At 36.0% G+C, this 15,894-nt stretch overlaps 1 protein-coding gene across 1 annotated transcript in view; it reads right to left on the reverse strand.

Annotated features, from left to right (window-relative positions):
* Nucleotides 1-6,127: 6,127 nt before the first annotated feature.
* mmp11b (matrix metallopeptidase 11b) overlaps nucleotides 6,128-15,894 on the reverse strand; it is a 36,874-nt gene continuing 27,107 nt past the window's right edge. Inside the window, exons 7-8 of the mRNA XM_051677294.1 lie at nucleotides 12,046-12,306; nucleotides 6,128-8,088 (exon numbers count right to left, since the gene is read on the reverse strand). Of these exons, the coding sequence (XP_051533254.1) occupies nucleotides 7,961-8,088; nucleotides 12,046-12,306 (389 nt within the window). The 3' untranslated portion in view covers nucleotides 6,128-7,960. The remainder of the gene's footprint in view (nucleotides 8,089-12,045; nucleotides 12,307-15,894) is intronic.

Below are 15,894 nucleotides of genomic sequence, written 5' to 3' on the forward strand. Positions count from 1 at the left end.
TGCATTCGTTAGCAAGCTAAGTTGCATATTTAAAGCTTGTGACGTGAGAAAGCAAATTAATATCTTCATGCAGCTGAGAGAAATATATAAACAAATCAGAAACGCATCTGATTTCAATTCATTTTTCTTTTATCCTCACTGTAAATACAATGACTTCAGATCGATCACATTCTTGTATACAGTTTAATAGAAAGGTGTCTCAATATGCTTTTAAAGTTCTTTTTAATTAGACACATCACCTAAAAAACAGCGCTCCTGCATGAGACGCTGACTAAACAAAAACAAAGGGAAACAAAGACATTTATCTAGTACGCATTTACATAGGAAAAACAAATGGATGGTTGCAAAAGCGTTTGGTGTGAACAGCCCCTTACAGTTGGTGGAGGTGCTTGGCCATTGCGTCTTGCTCTGTTATAAGCATTTCTCAGATTATGCAATGAGTTTTTTAAACGCATTGTCAGGAAATGATTTCAACTTGGAAATGTGTGTCTCGAGATCCTCCCGTTCAGTTCCAGTCTGTTGTGTTCCATCTGTTTGAACAGCCCCTGGCCTGGGCTCATAGTCTGTGCTGCTACACCACTGAGTTCAGCCGAATACCACTGCTATCTGTGAATATTGGCACTCTACTTACAGCTGTACTGAATAAAAAATAATGTGGTATTTCGCTGTTATTATGAAGCTTGAGTCTGGAGTAGTAGGAATCAGTGCAAGTGTAACACCATGTGAACTGTCTGTTGAAGTGTTTTCCCTACTCATTTTACTTTTAACTTAACATTTGAGAATATGGACTGACTAAAACTTTATGTATTTATTTTATGCACATTAGTTGAAAATGAAATGCTCTTTTTTTTAACAGCAAGGATAGGAATGTTCTATGCAATATAATGGCACTGAATGGTTTATGTATTTTTTGCACCCTTTTGTGGACTAAGGAAACAACGTCAATTAAAAAATGTTTAGAAAAAGAATATTAGTTCATATATGTTATTAATTATATATTTATTTCATAAAAAAAAAAAGTACAATACATTTTCATGGTTCAGTCAATACTGTTTATTTTTGTAATAAAGTTAAGCACTATTTTACTTTGTGTTATCAGTGTCAATTTTAAAAACTATTGGTTGATTAATCGGTTATCGGCAGGTAACCAACTTGGTTATCAGTATCGGTAAAATCCACTATCGGTCAACCTCTACCGGCAACGCATCTTAATACCAGGTGGAAAGGGGCCATTTTTACACAAACCTATCAATTTGCTTCAGAAGACATTAATTGATCAACTGGATGGATTACTTTTATACTGCCTTAATTTGCCTGTTGGACCATCAAATAGCCAGCAGTCTAATGGCACCCGTTCACTTGCATTGTATGGACAAAAGGAGCTGAAACGTGCTTATAAAAATTTTCACTTCAGTTCTGCAGAAGAAAGAAAGTCAAACACATCTGGGATGGCTTAAAGGTGAGTCAGTCATGAGAGAATTTTAATTTTTGGGTGAACTAACCCTTTAAGTTATCTTTTAAAGTGATAGTTGTCCCCAAAATAAAGATTCCATTGTTTGTTACTCACCCTCTTGTCGTTACAAACCTGTATTTTTTTTTCCGTAGACCACAAAAGATGTCAGGCAGGATGTTCATGCTGCTCTTTTCCATAAAATGTCCATGCAACTTGTGCACAATGTTCTAATGGCACTTTTCCACTGCACGTTACGATTCGACTCGACTCTGCTCGCTTTACTTTTCTGAGCTTGCTTTTCCACTGCAGTTTAGTGCCGCCTCAATGTGGGTGGGATTATAGGCTGATCATCATAGTTGTGCCGCCTCTACTGCCCTGACATCATCTTAAACGCGACACAAACATTACTGACCATAAACAATAATACGACCGCTAGCTGTTAGCTACTAGCTCATTGTGCTGCATAAAGCAGTTGTTGCATGGTGATTTTACACAAGTGTAACAGTTAAATTGGCCTAGCTGTTTTAGAAGCAAGCTTTCCAGTAGCTGGTCAACTAAATAAAGTGAAGCTTTCAAGCAGAATATAGAGTTAACGTAACAAAACGTACCATCCTCCATCGTGGACTCCAACAACGCCATGGCCGAGTCCAGGGCACTCTCCCTCCCATTGCTCGCCGGTCTATTGCCAGAGATGGCATCCATTTGGTCAAACCACTTCCACTTTCTTCTGTTTGAACCACTCCGGCTGTTGTGGTCCTTGATGGTTCTGTAGTCACTTAAGTTTTTTTTTTAACTTTTCCCTGCACTGTTGGTATGTCCGGTGGTAGCCGTGTGCGGCCAACAGCTGAGACACTTCCTGAAGGACTTTTTCGTTTCGCGTCGCTAACGAGAGGAACGTCTGCACCTCGTTTATTGACCACGGCGTGGTTTTGCGCGCAGCCATTTCTTTATACAATTCGTAAGTTGCATGAACGAATGATACTGCTATCGCTGTTGCTAACTTTAAAACTAGCGGGTTGATGTCCCGTGTCGCAAATCCAGTGACGCTGGTAGTGACGATTCTCTCAGACCAATCAGTGATCTGCAGGGTTTTGACGTCACATTTAGTGTCGGCTCGGCTCGCTTGGAGCCTCGACCGAGGTGGTACTAAAAAAAAGTACCAGGTACTATCCACAGTGGAAAACCCCCAAAAAGCGAGCAGAGTCGAGTCGAGCTGTACCGTGCAGTGGAAAAGCCCAATAAGCCCTCTGAAAGCATATGATAACTTTGTGTGAGGAACAGACCGAAATCGTTATTCACTGAAAATCTTCCACTCTGCTGTAGTGAGTAAATGATGAGAGCAATTTTCTTGTAAGTTCATTGCACCTTGTTGGGATTATCTTAGTCAAAGTGCAGTCCTCTTTTTTTTTTTTTATGTGTGTGTGTGTAGAAAAGACAAAATTGCAAAATAAGGAAGCAATCTAACTTATGAACACACCTGTGATCCATTATGGAATCAAAAGTGTTGCCGATTGTATCTAAGGTTTCGGGTCGTAAAAAACACAGTTAACATTTCAACCACAGTGTTGTTAGTAGAAAAGAACTCATTGTAGGGCATTTTTGTACTTTTTATCTTGGCTCTGGACTTAAATGACATTTGACAGATATGGTTTACATGCTAATAGTTTTGTAGAGGACCTTAATTACTTTGTGTCTGATCTTTCATCATTTGTATCTAATGTCCTCGCTTTGAAAAACAAATTGAACGTTCCACTCTTATGAAAATGATCTACCATAGCGGATGTTTTCAGTGGATAATAAATAAAACTGGAAACTTGACTCTTTGTTGACATTTTTTTTCAGGACCGGTTATTATTTAAAAAATTGTTAGTGCATTCATTTTAAATGTCCTCTTAAAAGCCGTATGTTTTTCGATTGTACTGTTCTCTGGGATTTATGTGACATATATGAACATACAAATAATATGCTTTTTAATTTAATGAGAGAAATACTGCAAGGTCGGCAGGGTCAACTGTGTATGCATGCTTGCGGTTAGACCAGTGCAGACATGCTTTACCCTAAAGGCAAATGTCCTCCAAGTTCAATATCCAGACATGCATTTTACAACATACTCTTAGAAGAGGTACATGTGTGTGCATAACAGCATTTTCAATCAATCGATCAGTCAATCAATTTTTATATAGCACATTTAAAAACAACTTTGTTGACCAAAGTGCTTCACAATCAAGAATCTAGAAACAGTTAAGAGATTAAGAATGATGGAAACATCACCACTGGTTTGAAAATCTCAGTAGTCTAGAAGATTTGTGGTGGCTTAAGAGATAGAGAGAGTTACAATAGTCTAGTCTCAAGGTAATAAAAGCATGAACAACTGTCTCTAAATCTTTGAAACTGAGAAAGGGTTTTAGCCTAGAAATCATTCTGAGCTGGTAAAAGCTGTTTTTATAAAACAGAATTTATCTGATTCTCAAAGCTAAGTGCCGAATCATTTATGACACAGAGATTTCTCACCTTATCTTTCACAGTGATCGCCAAGGGAGCAAGAATACTGGCTATCCTCTCAGTATATTTAGGAGGCCCAAATATAATAATCTCTGACTTGTTTTCATTTAGCTGGAGAAAATTATCAGACAACCAGCTTTTAACCTCTTCCAGACAGACCATCAGGGACTTAAGGGACTGATCATTCCCAATTTTCAGAGGTAGATACAGCTGTGTGTCATCTGCTTAAATATGATAAGAAATAGCATGTCCGCGGCAGATAGATCTAGGTCGTGTATATAATGAAAACAGAATTGGGCCCAAGATAGAGCCTTGAGGGAGGCCATATTTCAGGGTAACAGAGGAGGATGAATAGTTTCCAGTGTTCACAGAAAATGACCTATCATGAAGATATGAATCAAACCACTTCAGTGCAGTCCCTCGGATGCCAGTATCACACTCCATGTGGTCCAAGAGAATCGAGTGATCGACAGTGTTGAATGCTGCACTGAGGTCCAACATAATTAACACTACAGCCATCCCAGAATCAACGGCTACTAATAAATCATTTGTAACTTTTAATAGGGCAGTCTCTGCCTCTGTGCTGTAACCAGCGCTAAATCCAGACTGGAATATGTCTAGATGTCATTTTCTGATTTTTTAAAAAAAAAAAAAAAAAAAAGGGTGATTTGAGATAAACAGTAACACTTTTGATTAAATTGGTAATTTTGAGATTGTATGAAAATTTTCCAGCACTGTGGTCAAGACCTTTTTTTATTTTTATTTTTATTTTTTATAATTAAAGGATGAACCGCTGCTTGTTTAAAACAGGGCGGGACAATACCATTAATCAAAGAGCTGTTTACAATGGACTGAACACTAAGTGGTTTTTTTAAGTAGTCTGGTTCAATGTCTAGCTTTAGTTACTAATATCATCACAAGGAAACAATGCCATGGTATACTGAACACTTTGAATAATTAAAAATGTGTTCTGGGTTTTGCCAGGGCATTGCTAAGCTGTTCTAAGTGGATTTTACTATAAATCTCCACTTCCACTCCCACATTTTCTTCTTTTGTTTTTGGCGATTCACATTCTCTGTGCATATTGGCACCTACTGGTCAGAGAGGAGAATTTATAGTAAAAAAGGACTGAAATATTGATCTTTTTCTCACACACACCTATCATATCACTTCTGAAGACATGGATTTAACCACTGGAGTCAAATGGGTTACTTTTATGCTGCCTTTATATGCTTTTTGGACCTTCAAAGTTCTGACCACCAATCATTTGTTTTGTATGAACCTACAGAGCTGAGATATTCTTCTAAAAATCTTTGTGTTCAGCAGAAGAAAGAAAGTTGTACACATCTGGGATGGCATGAAAGTTAGTAAATAATGAGAATTTTCATTTTTGGTGAACTATACCTTTAACATACACTTTGGACAATAAAATTAAGGGCCTGTAATAAATGTCCTAATCCTGTTTCTATAAAACTTGAAAACATTACAAATCATTTGATTTATTCAGGATGCATGTCAGCTAAACCTAAATAGAACCAGAAGCCCTTGAATGAACTGCACAGAACACAAAAATGCTATTGCTATTAATGTTTTGACTTAGAGCATCTATGAAAGAGTTAATAAGATTTGGTCAGCAAAGTGGCTTTGGTGAGCCCATTTAGTAAGCATGATTGTGAATGTGTTCTGTTTCAAATCTTCTTGATAAAACAAGGATCAGGTTTTGTGTTTCTACCAAAGCAACTCGACATCTGTTGTTACTAAAGTGAAATACTTCAAAATGCAGTAACTTGGTGAAGGATGGCGCCAACAGATGCTACAGATTAAACAGAACTGAAACGATGATGTCATTATGTTACAATGTCATTGTGTTACAAATTTGCCCTGTGTGATAGAGTGGGGAGCCGATATGTATCTGGAATCGACTCAGCAGAGGGGGCAATGTTCTATTTCCACTCTGAGACCCCTGGAAGAACATATTATAACCAGACACATGGAGAAAGTGCTCACTTCTCTCATATGAGAGCTTAAACTGATAATATTACAATCCAGCTGTGAAGGGAAAGCAATTTAAGAACAAAAGCTTTATACAAAGCCTATGAATACTGAACAAAACCTATAAACAGTAATTGTTTCTGGAGCCCTGACAACAGATAATTAGACAGAACACAAACAAAGAAATGCTTTTATTAAAGCTGAAAATATGTATAATACAATTCTTTTTACAAAGTATTTACACAGTAAATGGATCATTAAAAACAATTAGAGAAAGAGTTGATTACATGACATACAGAGCATTATAATAACAGAGGATGAAAGGTGTACAATGTCCTTTGTTCAAAACAATCATTGCCAGTGCTATATAAAGACTATGAGAATTTCATAGCTCCACAATACAGAAAGTTTTTTGTAATTATTTAACACTTGATCTGAAAAGAGACTGAAACAACAGCATCAGTGGCCTGCAATGGAACATACTATACATTATCACCATTTAAGAACAGGTCTTCACAAGTCTTCTTCCAGACTTAAATGTCACATAAAGGTAGTGTAAAAGTAATCCATATGACTCCAGTGGTTAAATCCATATCTTCAGAAGAAACATGATAGGTGTGGGTGAGAAACAGATAAATATTGAAGTCCTTTTTTTCTATAAATTCCCCTCCCTGCCCAGTAGGTGGCGATATGCACAATGAATGCGAATTGCAAAAAAAAAAAAAAAAAAAAAGAAGGAGAAGAAGAAAGTGAAAGTGGAGATTAATAGTAAAAAAGGACTTAAATATTTATCTGTTTCTCACCCACACCTATCATATCGCTTGTGAATATATCGATTTAACAACTGGAGTCATGCGGATTACTTTTACACTACCTTTATATGCTTTTTGGACCTTCAAAGTTCTGGCCACCATTCATTTGAATTGTATGGACCTACAGTGCTGAAATATTCTTCTAAAAATCATCATCTGGGATGGCATGAGGGCGAGTAAATGATGAGAGAATTTTCATTTTTGGTGAACTATCCCATTAGGGTAGGCCTAAAGGGGCGTTCAGACTGAGAGCAATTTTATTGTGGTAGGTCCCAAGTCACTGTACTGTTGGTTGCCAAGTATTGTACATCTAAAATATAAAAGTCCATAAAACAAATGGTTACATTTACTCTGGTCTGAGAACTAATGACAGACAGACTTATGAAATGTTAGCACATATACATATGTGCTATTTAAGAATATCTTCATAAAAATAACCACTACTGTGAGGGGGCAAACGCTACTGGAAAACAGGCCAAAGTGGAAAGCCAAGTGAACACAGTGAGTCATTAGAAAGACTCAAATTATGAAATATTTGGCAGCGAAACTGTATTATTTGAGGTATTAATCTTCTATAATGTTGTAGCATCTATATTTGTACCAAAAGTGCCTCCATAATAAAATGCTGATGCAAGCAATGTTCTTATATAAGAAATGTTGACAGTGAAATTTGAAATATGGGCATTGATTTAAAACTACTATAATTTATATGATGGCACAATTTACAGTATTACTCAAGAAGAATTGCCGTTATATTTTCCAAATTCTATCAACACTGGCAACAAAATACACTCATAATAAATAATTAATCACACAATAAGTAAGAAAAGCATTTTAAGGCCAAAGATTCCTGCTTTTCCTGAGAAAAGAGTTGTTGTGATTTCATTATTTTGCAGATGAGAATATTTAGCAACAATTTCAGGTTTCATTCAAAAAGAAGTGGCACAGTAAACATGCTATAGCACCTTGAGTTATAGATCAAGCAGTTACACAGTACCTGCTTGAAATGACAGAAAACAGCTTTGTCCAGTGGTTAAATATGAAAATACTGCAATATCTGACACTCTACCTAAAAAGAAATCCTGCAGTTCAATGATTAGTACGACCTTGATCAGATTTGTAACTGTGTGGAGGGTACTAGTTTTGAAAAAAGACCCCAGTGATGAATTTGGGATGAATTATGTCTAGCTGGGCACAAAATTTATCGATACAGGGATGCAGAGCAACTGAAGAAATCCATGCCGATATAGCGCGGATATCCCTCGAGCACCCGCACTTCCACTGGGTCAAACTTCCAGTACTGATTTCCTTTCAAGAAGTGTGCAAATCCTGTTGAGATATTTGGAATAAAGAGACAATTAACTACTTTTTTAAATATTTGACAACTTTTCTATGTTGATATGATGTGAAATTATATTCAAGATGATATCCTTTAAAAACAGTCTGAAGAATGTAAGAGACAAGGTGAGTTGATGTAATTTTTTTTTATGTTGACGGATAGCTTACTATGCAGAGTCAGCTATAAGTAAGCCATTTTTTATGTTGATTTAACTTAAAAGTGTAACAATATGGCTCTTTGGGTCTACCAACACATTCTTCTGTTGGTTTGAGCGACCCATCCAGCTCGACACAGCAACATTGACTGTAAGTTTGGGGCAGGGCTAGGTTGAAAAAAATGATTTTGTGCTGTAAATATAGCAGAACAATTGTGTCATTTCTACACTAAATAATTTAGTTTAAGCTTGAACTTGAAATTAAGTCAATTCTTCATTTGTAGAGTACTCATCTCAAACATGTAAAAATGAATGTTCTAGATTATAAGTAAATATTCTTTATGATTGCTTATCTTTACAATGCATCATGATGTATCAGTCCTAAAGTAAGAAACCTTGTCATTAATTTGTTAATCTGAGTACATGAAATAAGTACATTTTACTTACATTTTCGAAGCTGGTGTTCCCAGCATGTACCGGGCTTGAATAATTAATGAGCTTGCATGGTTTTACTGAATGCAAGTTGATTTACAAAATGTTATATATATATATATATATATATATATATATATATATATATATATATATATATATGTAATGTTTGGTAACTTAAATATTTGGTCACGGCTTATGTTTGGTCATTTTCTACTCCAAATTACCCGCTCATGATAAAAAAATAAAATAATTATCTGATGATTGTTACCGTCATTTTGTTTTGTGCACCAAGTGTTCAGGTCCGAATATGCAAGTCTGGATTTTGTTTCTATCGACATTAAAACAAGGTGATGTTGTCTAATAGACTACAAGAGTCAGATGTAGGCATGGGCAGGGGTAAATGTGAGTCTTGCCCACCCAATCAAATATTTGGGAAACACAGTTTAAAAAAATGTTTATATATATTTATGATTTGTGCATTGGTTAAAAACCAATATGGGGGCGGGCTGTGTGTTGCAAACATTGAGGGTGGGCTGTGGACCACCAAACCAATCACAAAACAGCACCAGAAATATATTTTTCTGTTTTTTGTGGCCGACTGCAACGACACTCAAGAAGCGGCTGCTGCAAATCAGAGTGTCAGAGACATCACGCGTCTGTGTTTTTAGTGCCCATAAAGAAGCCTGGTGGTGTCTCTAGCAGTGACCATGTGGCTGCTGTTAATGTATAACAGGCTCCCTCCACATCAGCTCCCCAAAATCGCGCTGCAGGTATTCATGAAATACTAGACCTGATTTATTAAGTAGAGGTCTGTGCGGGATTTTTCAGACCCGCTCCCGCAAAAAATATATATTTTTGTCCCACTCCCATCCACAAAAGCCCACATACTGTAGACCCCACAATAAGAAGTCAAAAATAGACTTTACTAAATATTTGTATTTTAGTAAAGAAAATAATGACAAATACTATTTAATTTACAGTTAGGATACAGTCAATTTCGTCATTTATTTACAATAATCAGGGCTTTACAGTGCCAGCGTATTACTCTCATTTGCGAGTGAAAATTACTGCTTGTGAATGTGGAAAATTATTTGGGCACACGGCATGAGTAACAGCTGATCTAACGGCCAAAGTTATGAACTTATTATTGCAGCCTACCATCAGAATTAAAACTGCCTAAAGTATCTTTCCTCATATACCAAATACTTTTAAAAGAGGCGTGTTAGTTATTTTTGCATTAAAAGCGCCTTTTTTCACTATCATATGGCTGCAAGCGCTGTCCTCTCCCACCCTCTCTTTCTTTCATGCGCACGCAGAGACAGAGGGAGAGATATACTATGTGAAGATGGTTTAAGCGGATTAATCTTGTGTTCACACGCAAGATTCTGAGAAAAATAGCGAGTCAAATTAAAGTGTGCAAATCCATAAAATGCGCAATAACAGTAAACAGCTCAAACAATCTCAAACATAAAAATGTAATAAAAAACAATCATGAAAGTCACTACCAATAACAGCCTCTTTGCAGAACTACGTGAGGATGGCGTGTACCAAATTTACAGTATTCTGCTTCTAACGCATGTGCGCTGGCTGTCGCGTGGACAAGTGCTTGTGGGTTTCTTTTTGTTGGATCTTCAATTGTTATGAAAATTCTATAACATCATAACCACGCACTGCAAGACTGTAAAAACCTCTTAAAACAGCATACCTTGTTGATGCTTTATAAAGAGACCAAGCAGCTGCTTGGCTCTGCGTCAACGTGTAATAGACCAGTAGAAATGTCAACTGCTAGAAATGTATCATGTTTATCATGGTTATGCAAAATCTGTGGCAATTAATGTTCCAAAAATCATTGTATTAATCATTTTGCATTTCTCACGGTCACCGATGATAGTGCTCTCTCGCGCACACACACGAGCAAACACATATCGCGTGAGGAGAGAGAGCGTGCATCCATGGCGGTGATATATTATATATGACTTATATATAAGTAGAGGGGGCTTCAGAGTAAAAAGGTTGGGAACCACTGGTCTGGCACATATTTTCATAGAAAAACAATTAAAAAAAAACAGCATATACAAATGCAGAATTGCTTCTTTGTGGTGGTTTATGTCATAAAATATATTAACATTGTATAACTTTCATGAATAACCCATTAAGTATTATTGCATTATACAATGCTTAATATACAGTTAAAACTGAAAATATATTAATGTAGTTATGAAAGTTATGAAAGTTTGTTGATGAAATAGCTACTAATCTGTTAAGAATTAGGCCTACTTACAATTTATGTTTGTTGATGGCAAATGGAAGTATAAAGTGTCATCCGAAGTGTATACCAAAATGTGGATTTTGTAGTTGCTGCATTTTCTCACAGTGGTTTCTCTGAATTTCAGCATATGAGACAAACTCATCTGTCACCGGACAGATCATAAGAGACCTGTATCAGTCATAACTCAATTTTGCTTTTTGCCTTTGTAGGGCAGTATAATTGCCCTATAAAGGCAAAACACAATAAAATCATATTAACCAGAAAAATCATACAGAAAGAATCATCATCATTTAATATTACATTAATACTTCTTTAAGCAGTTCTAAATAGGTCCAATTTTAGGATCTTAATCTAATATGTTATTGATCCCTCCATATATTTCCTTCCACATCCTTGTTTTCCTCCTTGATATTATTTCTCTCCACTCCATCCTTGCATTCGTAGGGAGACTGATTTGTCTTTGTGATTTGTTTTAAGACTGTTATTCTAATTATTCTGTAAGTGTCTGGCTTTATTTTATTTCTTAGTAATGGAGGTTGTATACCAATAATAAGGTTGTCAGGGCCCACTTCAATCTTATGATTATATACAATGTTTATCTGTTTATTTATTTCAGTATGTTTTTAATATGGGGAATATAGTTATATTGGGCCTTATGATCTTAACAGTCACATCACGGTATGCCAATTATAGACATTAAATTAGTACTCTCCATGACGAAATACGTTTAAAAAGCACTGACATGCTAGTACACCTATAAAAACATGAATTCAGTGCTACATTGCTTGAGTAAAATGTACAAAGAGTTTGTAAAAAATTTACTTGAAACAAAGTATTGTAAGTAAACTTTACTTGAGAATGTCTAATTAAAGCCACCAAGAATTGTTTGTAGCCTTTACTTGAAAATACGGTGTTAAATGTACTAGCAATTTCTGTATGGAGTAAAAGTAAACCCCACTCCAATTTTTTTTTTAGTGTATCTGTTCGTACAACCAATGATAGACAGGAGGAATTTTCTGGAATCTGTTTAAAAACAGTGGTTCTTTTTTAGTGACAGTTTCAGCTTTTAGCTTTAAGTGACAGTCATACCGTAACGGTCCTGGAAAGCAGCGTCTATGTCATTCGGTATGCCTCTCCAGTCCGTCATGCTGCGAGCGTGTGTTGTGTCTAAGCTGTTATCCAACAGGTTGAAACGCCAGTAGCTTCCCGACTTGAAGAAGTAGATCTTCTGGGCCTTGTCTTCTCCCCACATGAGGGCCGCCTGGATGTCAGTCACTGTTAGACCCAGCCGCTGTACTGAATCTGGGCCAGTGATCTGCCGCTCTGCGTCAAACACCCAGTAAATCTGGCCTACAGAGGGATTAGCGGATGAGAGACACTAAGAACATGCATACAGACCAGATGCGCTTGGTTTTGAAATAGATCATAAATTGTGAAAGACATAACATTGGATTGAGCTTGTCAGTTTGGTAAACAGATACCACTCATGTGTAAAGCGCAAAAGTAAATGGGCTTCATTCATGAAAGACAAGCAGAACAAATTTTGTGTAGACTGATCATACATCCACTCTTACGTAAATTGTTGCATTGAATTGAATGTAAAAATGAATATAAAAATGGTTTCACAAACAATTTACACAGAAATTCATTCTACTCATGTTTCACAAATGAGGCCCAATGTCTGTTCATCATGGGTGGAGGAAATATATTCATTATAAAATATGGAACAATGTCCATTTGTCAACGGCACAATAATTTGATGATAAAATACTTGGCTGTTGGTTATGGGAAAGTGAAATGCATATATATTCATATATAATATTAATATATTATACTATATATTACGCCTTGCCTGTAAACCTAACATATATCTCATGATTCAACATCCAAACATATATGCAAATATATATATATATATATATATATATATATATATATATATATATATATATATATATATATACACACACACACACACACACTGGCGGCCAAAAGTTTGGAATAATGTACAGATTTTGCTGTTTCGGAAGGACAGTGGTACTTTAATTCACCAAAGTGGCATTCAACTTATCAGAAAGTATAGTCAGGACATTACTGATGTGAAAAACAGCACCACTGCTATTTGAAAAAAATAATTTTTGATCAAATCTAGACAGGCCCCATTTCCAGCAGCCATCACTCCAACACCTTATCCTTGAGTAATAATGCTAAATTGCTCAGTTGGTACTAAAAAATCACTTGCCATTATATCAAACACAGCTGAAAACTATTTGGTTTGCTAAATGAAGTTTAACAATGTATTTGTGTTTGTTTTTGAGTTGCCACAGTATGCAATAGACTGGCATGTCTTACGGTCAATATTAGGTCAAAAATGGCAAAAAATAAACAGCTTTCTCTAGAAATTCGTCAGTCAGTCATTGTTTTGAGGAATGATGGCTATACAATGCTTGAAACTGGCACAAAAAAAAAACTGAAGATTTCATACAAAGGTGTACACTACAGTCTTCAAAGATAAAGGACAACTGGCTCTAACAAGGACAGAGAGAGACGTGGAAGGCCAGATGTACAACTAAACAAGAGGATAAGTACATCAGAGTCTCTAGTTTGAGAAATTGACACCTCCCATGTCCTCAGGTGACAGCTTCAATTAATTCTACCCACTCAACACCAGTTTCATGTACAACAGTAAAGAGAAGACTCAGGGGTGCAGGACTTATGGGAAGAATTGCAAAGAAAAAGCCACTTTTGAAACAGAAAACAAAAAGAAAGTTTAGAGTGGGCAAATAAACACAGACATTGGACAACAGATAATTGGAAAAGAGTGTTATGAATCTTTACCCCATTGAGCTTTTGTGGGATCAGCTAGACTGTAAGGTGTGTGACAAGACAGCCACATCTATGGCAAGTGCTACAGTGGGGTGAAATGTCACCTGAGTATCTGGACAAACTGACAGCTAGAATGCCAAGGATCTGTAAAGTTGTCATTGCTGCACGTGGAGGATTTTTTAATGAGAACTCTTTGAAGTAGTTTATTTTTTTCAAATTGTAATAGTAATTTTTCATGTAATTGATGGCCTGACCATACATTGTGATCAGTTGAATGCCACTTTGGTGAATAAAAGTATCCATTTCTTTCCATACAATTACTTTCCAAACTTTTGGCCGCCAGTGTATATATTATACAGTATAATTAAAATGGCAGTTTTGTAAATTTCATATGTGGGTGAAATTTAAATTTGTCTAAAAAAAAACTAGTTTCAAGCATTTAAGCTCTGAAGGTGTTTTTAAAGATTTCCTGTTTCAGTGGCATACCCAAAATTAAAACAATGTTGGTCAAGTGTTTGATATCATTGTAAATTAAATGTTTCACATTTTTTTAATGATATAGACTATGATCAATTCTGAGACTGTCAGCCTAAGAAACTGCTGAAAAAACAAAACAAACTTGAGCCAAAAATTTACTTTTTTTCCCTTATTTTTCTGATTTGACATTATATATCTCAGGGTGTAAATAAGGTAGCTCTGAATAACTGCTTTTGTTTTGTTCCCAATCATGTCACCTGTACGTGAATATTAATTTTGTGTTGATACAACAAAACAATCAAAAGTAATAGCATTACAAAAATTATTTATCCTAGTGTCCAAAAATGTCGTCTAACAAATAAAACATAATAATTGTGTATAAGAACTAATGACACATGCAAATACAACAATGACTAAAGGTATACTCTCTCTCCAAAGCATGCAGGCATGAGTAATGAGATCTCATTCAGTTACATTCTGTGTCATCTGAGCCATCATTTAGTCTGTGTCATGTACTTGGCACCATCTAGTGGTGGAAATATGTAATTACAGTTAATGGTCCTCTCTGCCCATATTTGGATGACTTCCACCTCTTGATGCTGCAATCTGAATCCTAATACGATTGGTTTAGCATTCCATGACGCTGGACAACGTACTACATCATTTCTGATAAAGTCATCTGATCCAGGAAAGCTAAAGTGTTTTTAGCCAGATAGCACATTATGTGCTGTGTGCACATCATGCTTCATGTGGATTATCTAATGCATCCGATTACATTGTGTGTGGACTTTGAAAGATAATCAAATGGTATGTGATATTTTATGTTCTGTTTAATTTTAGTGAAGTTATAAGCGAAAACGCGGCAAATAAGCAACTCCCGTTTACATGTAACATGTATGTAAAAGACATATTCTTAGCTATTACTCACTATATATTTGTCTGTGGGTAAAAAAAAAATAGGCTGGTTGTATTACACTCATTAAGAGCTTTCCAAAAACATATGCCACTGTCACAGTCTGTCTCCCTCATGTTTTCCAAGGACTCTTATTTTGAAGTTTTCCCCTGGACTACATCTCCCATATTTCAATTCCCTCATCACTTCCATCTGTTCTTCGTCATCCGCACCTGTATTCCATTCTCTCATTTAGTTCCTTGTGTTTAAATACCCTCTAGTTTTGTTCATTCATTTGTCAGTCCTTGAAGTGTTACGTTGTGTTGATGAAGTATTACGTTGTGTTGATGAAGTGTTTCGTTGTTTTGTTATTTTGTGATGTTTAGCTTTATCGTTTGTTCCACTCCAGCATTTTTGTTCCACACCAGTGTTTATAATTAAAAGATTGAAAGTATCTACTCCTGTGTCTCTTCCTCTTCCTCTCCATGACCCAGCATTACAGCCACATGGCTATTTGATCAATTTGGTGTTTTTACTGATTACAATAGTATGTGCGGTGCAATTTTTTTCAAATATAATTTATAAAAATGGAAAACTTCTGATTTGTCTGCAAATTTCAAAGCACTTTTCAGTTTTGGTCATAATGCCTACATGCATTGTAAAGTAGAGCTTCTAAGCTTTCAAACAATACATATTTTGTGTTGGTCAAGATTGTAGTTAGTAATATTTTTATTTTTTCTCGA

Source organism: Myxocyprinus asiaticus, chromosome 38 (genome assembly GCF_019703515.2).
Source record: "Myxocyprinus asiaticus isolate MX2 ecotype Aquarium Trade chromosome 38, UBuf_Myxa_2, whole genome shotgun sequence".
In the NCBI taxonomy this organism is placed as follows: Eukaryota; Metazoa; Chordata; class Actinopteri; order Cypriniformes; family Catostomidae; genus Myxocyprinus; species Myxocyprinus asiaticus.